Here is an 11,690-nt window from a genome sequence, read left to right as displayed (position 1 = left end):
TGACTTGTCGGTTTTACTTTACAGATAGCACCTGTATGTCTTAAATAATACACATGTACATTATTCACGTGAAGACTTCCACACTGTATAAAATTGCTGTGTGTGAGAAAAATGAAAATCTAGCTTTTCCCAACATTTTTTTTTATCAAATTAAGTAACACTGATTCTGAAGCATATGCTATCCATCACAGCAGATAGACTGTTCTGTAATCTGTCCTAGGCAGAGACAAAAGAAAAGGATTTTGAGTTTTATCAAGAATGTGGCATATTTCACTAAAAAAAAAAAAAAAACCTGCAATGCAGGTCTCAAGAGGGTTTGTTTTCTCTGCAAGGGGAAAGGAGGAGTTGACACAACACCTCCTCCCATTGTCTCAGGATTTGGTGTACTCTCATCACGTCAATACAGCCTACAAGGAACACTGAGTTAGGGAAGGGAGTACGTGTGCAGGCCTGCACAAGCTGATGTGCAGGATTGCGCACGTGCGCTGGCGTGTCAAGGAGCACTTTACACCATTGTGGATTGTGGGAGGGACATGGACAGGTAGGAAAAGGGCTAGGAAAAAAGAGAAGATAGTTGAAGTGATAGTTCCCCCTTTAAAAAAAAAATCAGAGTTAATATCAAAACTAGCATACTATCTATACTCCCTTCCCTATTTCCAAAGTGCAACCTTTGGTTTTCATTTTGTTTCCTGTTAAGAATATTTAATGAAATCTACCATCAATAAACTCTGAGCATACCATGTAGCATTGTTAACTATGTGCTCAGTTGCATCTGACTCTTTGCGACCACATGGACTATATTCCGCCAAACTCCTCTGTCCATGGGATTTCCCAGGAGAGGATACTGGAGTGGGTTGCCATTTCCTAATCCAGGGGACCTTCCCAACCCAGGGATGGAACCCAAGTCTCCTGCGTCTTGTCTTGGCAGGCGGATTCTTTACCACTGAGTCACCTGGGAAGCCCCTATTGTTAACTGTAGGCTCAGTGTGTTATAGCAGATCTCTAGATTTTAGTATTCTCAGTAACTGAAACTTTACACTCTTAAAGAGGAACTCTCCATTTCCCCCTCCGGCCAGACCCTAGCATCATCATTCTTCTCTCCACTTTTAGAGATGTGCCTCTTTTGTGTGCATGACACAGCTAAAGCTGAAGGACACTGTATGTGTCAGTCACTGAGTCATATCCAACTCTCTGCAACCACATGGACTGTACTGTGTAGCCCAACAAGTTCCTCTGTGCATGGGATTCCCCAGGCAAGAATACTGGAGTGGGTTATCATCCCCTTCTTCAGGGGATCGTCCCAACCCAGGGACCGAACCTGGGTCTCCCGCATTTGCAGGCAGATTCTTTCCCATTGAGCCACTAGGGAAGTTCCAAAGGGTACATGAGGTAAAATGAAGTCAACCAGTCATAGAACAGACACTGCATGATAGCACTTATATGAGTCATCTAAAATAATCTTTGGTTTTGAAGCAGGTCTTCTGAGAATTTGCAAAGGTGAGGGGCACTTGCAGGGAAGGGTGACCTAGAATCTTTCAAATGTGCATACAGGGCCTCCAGCAGCAGTGGTGCTGGCCTACTTGCTGCATCTAGCACCCAGCCACTAGGGGACATGACATTGGGGGACCTCAAAACACAGCAAGACCTGTAGGGTAGGGACCATAATATGGGAAAAACTATTACAGAGTTGAGAGACTGAGATTCTCCCACTTGGGAGGTAAGGAGCAGGTGTTTGGCTAGAGGGGAATATTTTATTGTCCGTTATTTCCTCACTCTCAGCATTAAAATCATAGATGGGGGAAGGGGAGGAAATAACACTTTAGCGAATGGAAATCTGAGAAAATATTACTTACAAGAACATACACATCCTTTGCAGGGAAGCTGTGCTGGAAATACACAGCTGAGAGCACCTGCAGAAGTGGTTCTCTTGGTTTTTTTCCCCTCTTTAGTTGCATTTTCCAGTTTGCACTCCAAGTATTTCTTGGTACAGTTAGCTCCTTCTCTGAATGGTTAGCATCTCTGAATATTAATCATGGCTTATTCATCTTTGTATGTTTCCAGAGAACCTCCAGAGCACTCTGCAGTGGGTGCTTGGCAGGTATTTGTTACACTGGGTGGATTTTAAGAGACATGGACTGAGCATCAAATTATGAGGGAAGGGATTTTAGCTTTAGGAGAGCTGGCCACTAGTGGACTTTTGGCTTACCGGCAACTCATTTTGGTCTTGACTTTTATAAAATCTCTAGTTTGCAACTGATAACATTCTGGAGTCCAACATCTGTTTTCCTTTGGGGAAATGTGAAATTACATATCAGGGATGCTCATGTACTCTAGAAATGCAGTAGACACCTCTCATTAAATATGCACAAATAAAACTGTTACTTAGAATAATGAAATAATGAAGTAGCAATAAGTCCCCCTAAATGTGATGCCTCATATATTTTCTCTTTCTACTTTAAAAAATGAAAATAAAAACCAACTATTTCCATCCAGTGCAAATTACTTCCTTGGAGGAACAGACATTAATTTTTCTGGAACATTTCTGGAATTTTCATCCTAATACATTTTAAAAGTGTTGTGAGATGAACTTCCTAAAGTGCCCAAGTTACTTTCACAGAAAAAAATTATATCCAAGTAGAAGTTTTCTGAATGTGTAAGAATTTACTCATTGTATTTATAAGCTATATTAGTTTCTGCCCTTGTAAATATGTGGTTATATTTATTATTTGATATTTATCTTTGGAGGTTTATTTGTTTCTATTCTGTTGCTCAACATATCTCTAAATATTTAAATCATCTATCAAACCAGTCAATCCTAAAGAAAATCAAGCCTAAATATTCACAGGAAGGACTGTTGCTGAAGATGAAGCTCCAATACTTTGACCACCTGATATGAAGAGTCGACTCATTGGAAAAGACACTGATGCTGAGAAGGATTGAAGGCAAAAAAAGAACGGGTTGACAGATGATGAGATGGTTGGATTGCATCACTGACTCAATGGACATGAGTTTGAGCAAATGCTGAGAGATAGTGAAGGACAGGGAAGCCTGGCGTGCTGCAGTCCATGGGGTTGCAAATAATAGGACACGACTTAGCAACTGAACAACAACCTGAGTACAAATATCATTATGTAATTAAAACCGAAGGCCTAAAATTCATGGACACGATTCATGGGAGAAATGCAGTATTTTGGAAAGAGGAGAAAAATGTTCACTAAGAAGAAAATTCATTTGGAATGTCCTTAAATGCTAAATAAAAAATCTGTGAATGCAAATGATTATAGTTAATTAATGTACATCACTGTCGTCTAAAATGCCTCTCTATCAAAATGATCCTTTGAGATTAACCATGATGAAAAGGTTAAAATTATTGAATCCGCGTTGCTTTAGAGATGGCATTTCGTGACATATATTGGGCTGTTTTTTACTGAAATTGGTAATAGCAATAGTAATAATAACAAATGCTATATAAGGGCACAAGACAGCGACCACTGAAGACAGAATGGCCAGCACAAACTTGAAGACTATTGGAGAAAGAGGAAAACTGCCAGAAAACTAGGTAGTCCCCCTTTATTTCCTGATCTTGAAAGTCTGCAGTTCCTCAAAATATTCAACTGGTAGTATCGGTCTCAGACTGAGAGCCTGAGGGATTGGGGGATTAAAAAGCAATGGCCCAATATAAATTCCCACTAACAGTGTAGGAGGGTTCCCCTTTCTCCACACCCTCTTCAGCATTTAATGTTTGTATACTTTTGATGATGGCCATTCTGAGTGGGGTGGCAGGGGGTGGGGGAGTGGCCAGGGGGCTTCCCTTTTGACTCAGGCGGTAAAGAATCTGCTTGCAATGCAGGAGACCAGAGTTTAGTCCCTAGGTTGGGAAGATCCTCTGAAGAAGCAAATGTCAACCCAGTCCAGTATACTTGCCTGAAAAATTCCATGGACAGAGGAGCCTGGTGAACTTCAGTGTATGGTATGGCAAAATGTTGGACATGACTGAGTGACTAACACTTATTTACTTATTCTGACCGGTGTGAAGTGATATCTCATTGTAGTTTTTATTTGAATTTCACTGCTATTGTGGAAAACAGTATGGAGAGACCCTAAGAATCTAAAAATAGAGCTACTATATGATCAAGTCATCCTATTTCTGGGCACACATCCAGAGAAAAGCAATGTTCTAAAGGACATATGCACCCCAATGTTCCTTGCAGCACTATTAAAAATTGTGAAGACATGGGAGAAACCTAATGGTCCATCAACAGATGAATGGATAAAAAGAATGAAATCATGCCATTTGAGGCCACATGGATGAACCTGGAGATAATCACACTAAATGAAGTAAATCAGAGAGATAAAGATAAATATCATATGATATTGCTTTTATGCAGATACAAGAAATGTCACAAGAACTTATTTACCAGACTCAAACTTAGAGAATGAATTTATGATTAGTAGGGGATAACTGCTGGAGGAGGGTTAGCCTGAAAGACTGACATGTATACATTGCTACATTTAAAACAGATAACCAACAATGACCTACTCTGTAGAATCTCTGCTCTACACTCTGTAATAACCTAAATGGGAAAAGAATTTGAAAAAGAATAGATAAATGTGTAAGTATAACTGAATCACTTTGCTGTGTATCTGAAACTAACACAACATTGTTGATCAACTATGTGTGTGTCTATGTGTGCACGTGTGTGCTCAGTCATGTCCTACTCTTTTCGACCATGGACGGTAGCCTGCCAGGCTTCTCTCTCCGTGGAATTTTCCAGGCCATAATACTGAGGTGGGTTGTCATTTCCGTCTCCAAGGGATCTTCCCAACCTACATCTCTTTTGTCTCCTGTATTAACAGGCAGATTCTTTAGCGCTGCACCAGCTGGGATTCCACTATACTCCAACATAAAATTTTACTGAATTTAAAAATAAATTTTTAAAGGGAATGACCTTCAGCAATAGTAACTTCTTCCCAGATGTTGTGGTATTTCAGAATCCACTAGGGGTCATTGAGGACCCCAACGATCATTATAATCATTACAACCGTAAGTGAGAGCTGACTCTCAGAACGTGCTTCACCCCTCCTCTCCAATGACTCCAGAGGGTGCTCCAGGCAGAGGGCAACGGGCATCATTGCAGGCCAATTCTGGCATTCTCAGGTTCACTGCTCCACCAAGAACCTGAGTCCAGTTCAGGACCCTCCTGATTCCCTGAAAAAGTGATTAAATCTCTTGGCAAGGATACAAGAAAACATCCGCCGCTTGTCCTACACAGAGGTGCCCCTGCTATCCTTGGCATGCATCCTTGTAAATTTGAGGTAGAAAGCAGATTCATTTTTCATTGGTGTATTCATTAACTTGCCTAGGAATAACGGGGAAGGAAGATGCTCTTGTCCCTACAGTGGACCTTTTAATCATTATCAGTAGTGGTTAGAATGTGTTTCCAGTAGTCATGTATAGATGTGAGAGTTGGACTACAAAGGAAGTTGAGCGCCGAAGAATTGATCCTTTTGAACTGTGGTGTTGGAGAAGACTCCTGAGAGTCCCTTGGACTGCAAGGACATTCAACCAGTCCATCCTAAAGGAGATCAGTCCTGGATATTCACTGGAAGGACTGATGCTAAAGCTGAAACTCCAGTACTTTGGCCACCTGATGCAAAGAAGAGCTGACTCATTTGAAAAGACCCTGATGCTGGGAAAGATTGAAGGCAGGAGTAGAAGGGAATGACAGAGGATGAGATGGTTGGATGGCATCACCGACTCAATGGACATGAGTTTGAGTAAACTCCGGGAGTTGGTGATGGCCAGGGAGGCCTGGCAAGCTGCAATCTATGGAGTCGCAAAGAGTCGGACACGACTGAGTGACTGAACTGAACTGAGTGGTTAGAAAGTCTTTGGATTTTCCTTTTTTTTCTCTTTTTTTCTGCTAGAGTTGATAATTTGAGGAAAGAAAGAGGAGTGACAAATAAAGTTGCAGTCACAATGCCACTCACATAATAACACCAATTGGCACCCTTCCTCCCAAAAAAGTCATCTTTTTCACCTACAAGGAATTTCTGAGAATGATAGTATGTCAGGACCAAGGGTGGTGAGTGGCTGTTTTAAGAGAAATAAATATAAATATAGGTATTTATGGGCTTCCCTGGTGGCTCAGCTGGTAAGAATGCGGCCTGCAAGGTGGGATACCTGGCTTCGATCCCTGGGTTGGGAAGGTCCCCTGGAGAAGGGAAAGGCTACCCACTCCAGTATTCTGGTCTGGAGAATTCCATGAAGGAAGTCCATGGGGTTGCAAAGAGTCGAACACAACTGAGCAACTTTCACGTCACTTCACTCATAGGTATTTATCATGTTAGTATCAGTTTAGCTGAAGGAAGAAGTGAAGTGTGGGTACATTATTTTTTTAATCTTCCGGGGGGGAAATGAGTTAACGCTTTCAACCTGGCAGTCATAAAGCAAAGCAAAGGAAGTCGCAGTCATCCAGGATTCAGTGACAGATTGTGGGCGCGGGTGAAAAGCGCGCTGGGGAAAGCGGGGAGCGCGCGGCTCGCACACAAAGGCGAGGAGTTCCCAGGCCTCCCGCGGCCCTGCCCGGGGACACCGCAGCGGCGCGCCAGCGGCCCGGCCCCTCAGCTGGAGGCTGGGAGAAGTTAGTCACCCGAAACCCTAGCCTAGCGGGCATCCGAACGCGACAGCGAAGAGTCTGGGGAATGTGGAGGGAGGAGATTGGTACCGGGAGCGCGGGGCGAGGGGGTGCACGGGAAGCCGAAAGCCCGTGGCTGGTGGATGCTGCTGCAAGGTCTGCGAGGCCGGCGCGCACCGGCGTGCAAAGAGACGGGGGGAAAACTTGCGGCAGGAACTTCCTACCGAGGCAAAGAAAAGCAGGCGAGAAGGAGGCAGGGAGAGACTTAAAACGTCTCAGTAACTTGAAAAGCACACCCAAAACACCCCTTCTGGAGATGAGGTAAGCCGAGGTTAGCCAACCCCATTGGTTGTGAAATATCAGACAAACCCCGAGCCTCTGCGGCTTTAAATGAGGCCAAGGAAATCTGTTTTGCTTCCTCAAATACTTTTTTCTCCCCCTTCGCCCTTGCTCTCTCCCTCCTCCCTCCTTCCACCTCGCCGGGTCCCTTCCTCCTCCGCGGTCGCCCTTTCCTCGATCAACCCCCCACCCCCACCCCACCCCAGGCCCGCCCTCCCCCATCTGATTAGGCGCGGACCAGGAAGGGTGGGAGTGGTGGGGGAAGCTCTCCCTTTAAGAGGCAGCTTGCAGTGACGAATTGTTGAAATTGCCATTGCAGGATGGCATGCCGCTATAAATTCATTGTTCCACCTCCTCGCATCTTCACAGCGCTCGCGCTGCTCTCGGCGCTCGCAGCGGCAGACTGGGGATGACGGCGGGCAGGAAGACACCGCATCCGAAGGGACCCAGACGCGCCGCTTCGCTGGCTCGCCGCAGGCCGCCCCTGGCATTTTTGTTTTAATTTTTCTGCCTTTTTTCCCTCTTCTCCTTCCCTTCCGGCCGGTTCCAGTAGAGTCAAGGAGACCCCCCAAATAAGAAAGGAAGCCGGCTCCGGAGCTGGGAACCCCGCGACCGGCGGGTCGGGAGCAGCAAGGAGCCTGGAGGAAAGCATGCACCAGTCTCCAGCCTGGTGCGCGGCACCTTCCTGACTTTTTTTGGTGCCCCGATCCTGGCTGCGTTGGGTTCCCCCCCCCCCCCCCGCCCCCAGCCCCTTTTCTAGTACTTGCTGAATCTCGGCAACCCGGCTTTTTTGTGTGTGTGTCTTCCCCCCCCCCCCCCCCCCTTTCTTTCTTTCCTCCTCTTTTCGGAGCCCGAATCCAAACATTTTCCAAAGCAACAAAGAAAAGTTCGCACGCTGGCATCGCGGCCGGGACAGGCTGGCGCTGCTACCGGGTTCCCCCTCCCTCCGACACTAGATTCAACCTTGCAAGCAAGTGTATGTGTGTCCCCACCTCCCGCCCCGGTAACTTCCAGAGCTAATAACAAATAACCCACCAAGTCCCCGCCGGCGCGCAGCCCCTCCCCGCGGGCAGCGCACTATGCTGCTCGGGTGGGCGTCCCTGATGCTGTGCGCGCTCCGCCTGCCCCCGGTGGCCGCCGGTCCCGCCGCGGCACCTGCCCAGGATAAAGCCGGGCAGCCTCGGGCTGCTGCTGTGGCTCCGGCCGCCCAGCCCCGCGGACGGCGGGGGGAGGAGGCGCAGGAGCCGGCCGAGCCTCCGGGCCACCCGCACCCCCTGGCGCCGCAGCGCGGGAGCCACGGGCTCGTGCAGAACATCGACCAGCTCTACTCCGGCGGCGGCAAGGTGGGCTACCTCGTCTACGCGGGAGGTCGGCGGTTCCTCCTGGACTTGGAGAGGGACAGTTCGGTGGGCACCGCTGGCTTGGTGCCCGCAGGAGGCGGGCCAAACGCGACCCGGCGCCACCGGGGCCACTGTTTCTACCGCGGCACGGTGGACGGCAGCCCGCGCTCGCTGGCCGTCTTTGACCTCTGCGGCGGCCTCGACGGCTTCTTTGCGGTCAAGCGCGCGCGCTATACCCTGCATCCGCTGCTGCGCGGTCCCTGGGCGGAGGCGGAGGACGATGCGCGCGTCTACGGGGACGGGTCCGCGCGGATCCTGCACGTCTACACCCGCGAGGGTTTCAGTTTTGAGGCTCTGCCTCCTCGCACCAGCTGCGAGACCCTCGAGTCCCCGCCAGGCGCCCGCGAGCGCCCCCCGGCGCCCCGCCGCCCGGACGGACGCTGGGCTCTGGCCCCGCAGCAGCTCCCGGGCCAGTCGGCCCCCTCGTCCGACGGAAGTCAGGGACCACGGACGTGGTGGCGGCGGCGGCGCCGCTCCATCTCCCGGGCCCGCCAGGTGGAGCTGCTCCTGGTGGCCGACGCGTCCATGGCGCGGATGTACGGCCGGGGCCTCCAGCATTACCTGCTGACCCTGGCCTCCATCGCCAACAAACTGTACAGCCACGCCAGCATCGAGAACCACATCCGCCTGGTCGTGGTGAAGGTGGTGGTGCTGAGCGACAAGGACAAGAGCCTGGAGGTGAGCAAGAACGCAGCCACCACGCTCAAGAACTTCTGCAAGTGGCAGCACCAGCACAACCAGCTGGGAGATGATCACGAGGAGCACTATGACGCGGCCATCCTGTTTACTCGGGAGGTAGGTCCCGCCTGGGTGAGTGCTTCAAGCCCCGCAGTGAGGAGGTAGGTCAAAAAGGCGGCCTTGTTGACAGCCTTCTTTCTGCCACCAACTGCCTGGCCCCATGGGTTTGCTGACCTGTTCCTTGCAGGAAACCCATGACCGCCTCCCACTGTGCTCCTGTATTCAGAGGATACAGTCAGCAGTTAATCAAACCTTAAATGACCATGTCGGGCTTAGACATCCATCCATCAGTTAGGATGTCTCCAGTCCGAGATCTGGTACCATAGAGGCGTAAATAGGATAAAATGGGGCTAGCATGCTTGGGGAAATGTGCACGGTTCCCATGGGGAAAAGGGGAAAGCTGAGTCTGTCTTTGGAATCAGGAGTCATCTACTTTACAATGAACCCAAAGGTTCATCCTGATGGAAAGGGTTGTGATGCGTGATTCACTGTAGTCACTCTTATCTACCATCTTCCTCTGTAAATGCCCAACCTTCTTTCTTGAACCTCTTTCCGGGCATAAGTCAAAGGAAGACTTTCTAAAGGAAGGATTCATTTTCTCATCTGGCTTTCTAATGGAGTTCTTACATATCCACTTTGGTGGAAACTTGGTTCCTCAGATGGAAGAGATGCGGGAGGGCCAGGAGGGTATAGAAAGCAGTCTTGTGAGGTTCCTTAGCAACGGCTTTGCCTGGTCCTTCAGTGCACAGCAGGCTCTGCTAGGTTGTCCACAGCTGCCAGTCAAGAGTCACATCCAACTCGCATGTTTGGGTTTTGGATGAATGTTTCTGAAGTCCCAGAGCGGAAAGATCTGGGCAGAGAGTCAAGACATGAAGGAATGTTTTTCCAGGATTTCCCTCTTTTAAGGACGGAGGTAAAATGGGAGGGGGAGAAAAATGATCTTTATAGACTCAGAGGTTCTGGGAGTAACCCAGTACCTATGTAGACCACCACAAAAGTGTGACATTCAGATACATAGTCCGAGCTGGTTTTGTGCTGGTTTTGCTGGGAGCTCTGAGCCTCAGTTTTCACAACTGTCCTCTGATTGTCAGTTTTGAGTCATGCTCTCAGATGTCTGGTTAGAATGGACCTTGATAGCACATTCTTTAAGTGTTTGGGATCCATCCAGGATAGATGAAGGATTAGAAACTTTGGAATATTATGCAAAATCATGGTACAAAAGGGAACGAACAGAAATAGGACAGGAAATTCAATGACGGCTTGCAGGAGGTTTCAGAATCACACAGTTCCACCACCTAATTCTCCTATTTTTACTAAGGCACTCCTGGTATGACGGAAAAGTGTTGATAAATTTGGAGTGAAGAAACACTTGTGGTTCATGGGGTGGACATAAATGTAAACCACATGTAAATAAAGACGCTGGAGGGCAGCAGTTAGGGAGATGGTGCTTTGCAAGATGGAAAATCTTTCTCTTCATTAAGTGATCTCCTGGACACCATCCTTTAATTTTTCTGCACAACAGTGATCTTTAAAACGGAAGAGCATTCACTTTTGTAGCCTTCCATATGAAGTGAAGTTCTCCTGTAAAACTATCCCTTTCTTATTTGGTTTCCAGGTTGTTTTTTTTTTTTTTTTTTTTTTTTGGTAAGCAACTTTCCGTGTCTGGATTTCTTGCTTTGCTACATCACTAGAGGCTGCCAAGAAGGAGGCTTCAGAGAGTTTATGGAAGGAAGTTCTCCAAAGACAGAAGAAAAAATACTTTTGTAGGCATACTACTCCAAAGTGTTCCCTTTGAATATTGTCATGGTGCACTTTCATTTTTAATACAAATGCAGATTCCATAACTTTTTTAAATAAACATAAATAGGAGACCCCATGACTCCCTAGTTTCTGCCCTATAATTTCCCTAATTGCGTCTTAGAATAAAAAGAAAAAAAGTAAAACTAGTCAGTGATTCTAAATGATTTGTCTGTTGCCTTTTCTGGATTTGATTTGAGTAGTTAACAATTCCTATTTTCCAAGCTTTGGAATGTATCAGTACCTTTTAATAGATAAGGAAGGAATAAACTAACATCTATCTTCATTTTAATAAGTACTATAAGGACATTCATTTTTCAAGCTAGACTACACATGGGAAATATTTGACATGGGCCCTCCCTGGCCTCCTTGCCAAGGAGCAGCGGTAAGTAAATCTCATTTAGCTGGTGGCTGGCCCTCTGGTATATACATCTAACTTGATGAGAACCAAATATTTAAAAAGCATGTTATCATGGTTATATGCATCTAATTTTAAAAAGCACTATTAATTAAGGAGCTGAGAAGAATATTGCAAGATTCTCACATAGCATTCACTGGGGAGTACTTTAAAATACAATGTCAATCTCTGGTTATGACTTCAGAGTGTGGAAACCAAGGGGAACTGAAGGAGAAATGATCTGAGATCTTCAGTTTCATGGAAATCAGATATCTGGGATCTAAAGAAAAACTTTCACGGCTGTTTTTTTTTCAATGAGAAATACCCGGAGTTGGCACCAGGATCCCACTTTTACAACTCTGTTTTGAATGTAAGAAATAC

The 11,690-nt window shown here is 47.0% G+C and overlaps 2 protein-coding genes across 2 annotated transcripts in view; both read left to right on the top strand.

Annotated features, from left to right (window-relative positions):
* Nucleotides 1-6,489: 6,489 nt before the first annotated feature.
* Nucleotides 6,490-7,716, top strand: LOC139031060 (uncharacterized). Its single transcript, XM_070455116.1, has 2 exons — nucleotides 6,490-6,959; nucleotides 7,297-7,716. Exons 1-2 carry the CDS (start codon nucleotides 6,706-6,708, stop codon nucleotides 7,388-7,390), a joined length of 348 nt encoding a protein of 115 aa, XP_070311217.1. The 5' UTR covers nucleotides 6,490-6,705; the 3' UTR covers nucleotides 7,391-7,716.
* Nucleotides 7,717-7,799: 83 nt separating this feature from the next.
* ADAMTS5 (ADAM metallopeptidase with thrombospondin type 1 motif 5) overlaps nucleotides 7,800-11,690 on the top strand; it is a 56,154-nt gene continuing 52,263 nt past the window's right edge. Inside the window, exon 1 of the mRNA XM_020892038.2 lies at nucleotides 7,800-9,172. Within this exon, the coding sequence (XP_020747697.2) occupies nucleotides 8,057-9,172 (1,116 nt within the window). The 5' untranslated portion in view covers nucleotides 7,800-8,056. The remainder of the gene's footprint in view (nucleotides 9,173-11,690) is intronic.

The sequence above is a fragment of the Odocoileus virginianus genome, chromosome 25 (genome assembly GCF_023699985.2).
Source record: "Odocoileus virginianus isolate 20LAN1187 ecotype Illinois chromosome 25, Ovbor_1.2, whole genome shotgun sequence".
Lineage (NCBI taxonomy): Eukaryota > Metazoa > Chordata > Mammalia > Artiodactyla > Cervidae > Odocoileus > Odocoileus virginianus.
Note: the sequence above shows the minus strand (reverse complement) of the source record. Positions and strands in the feature narration are given on the sequence as shown.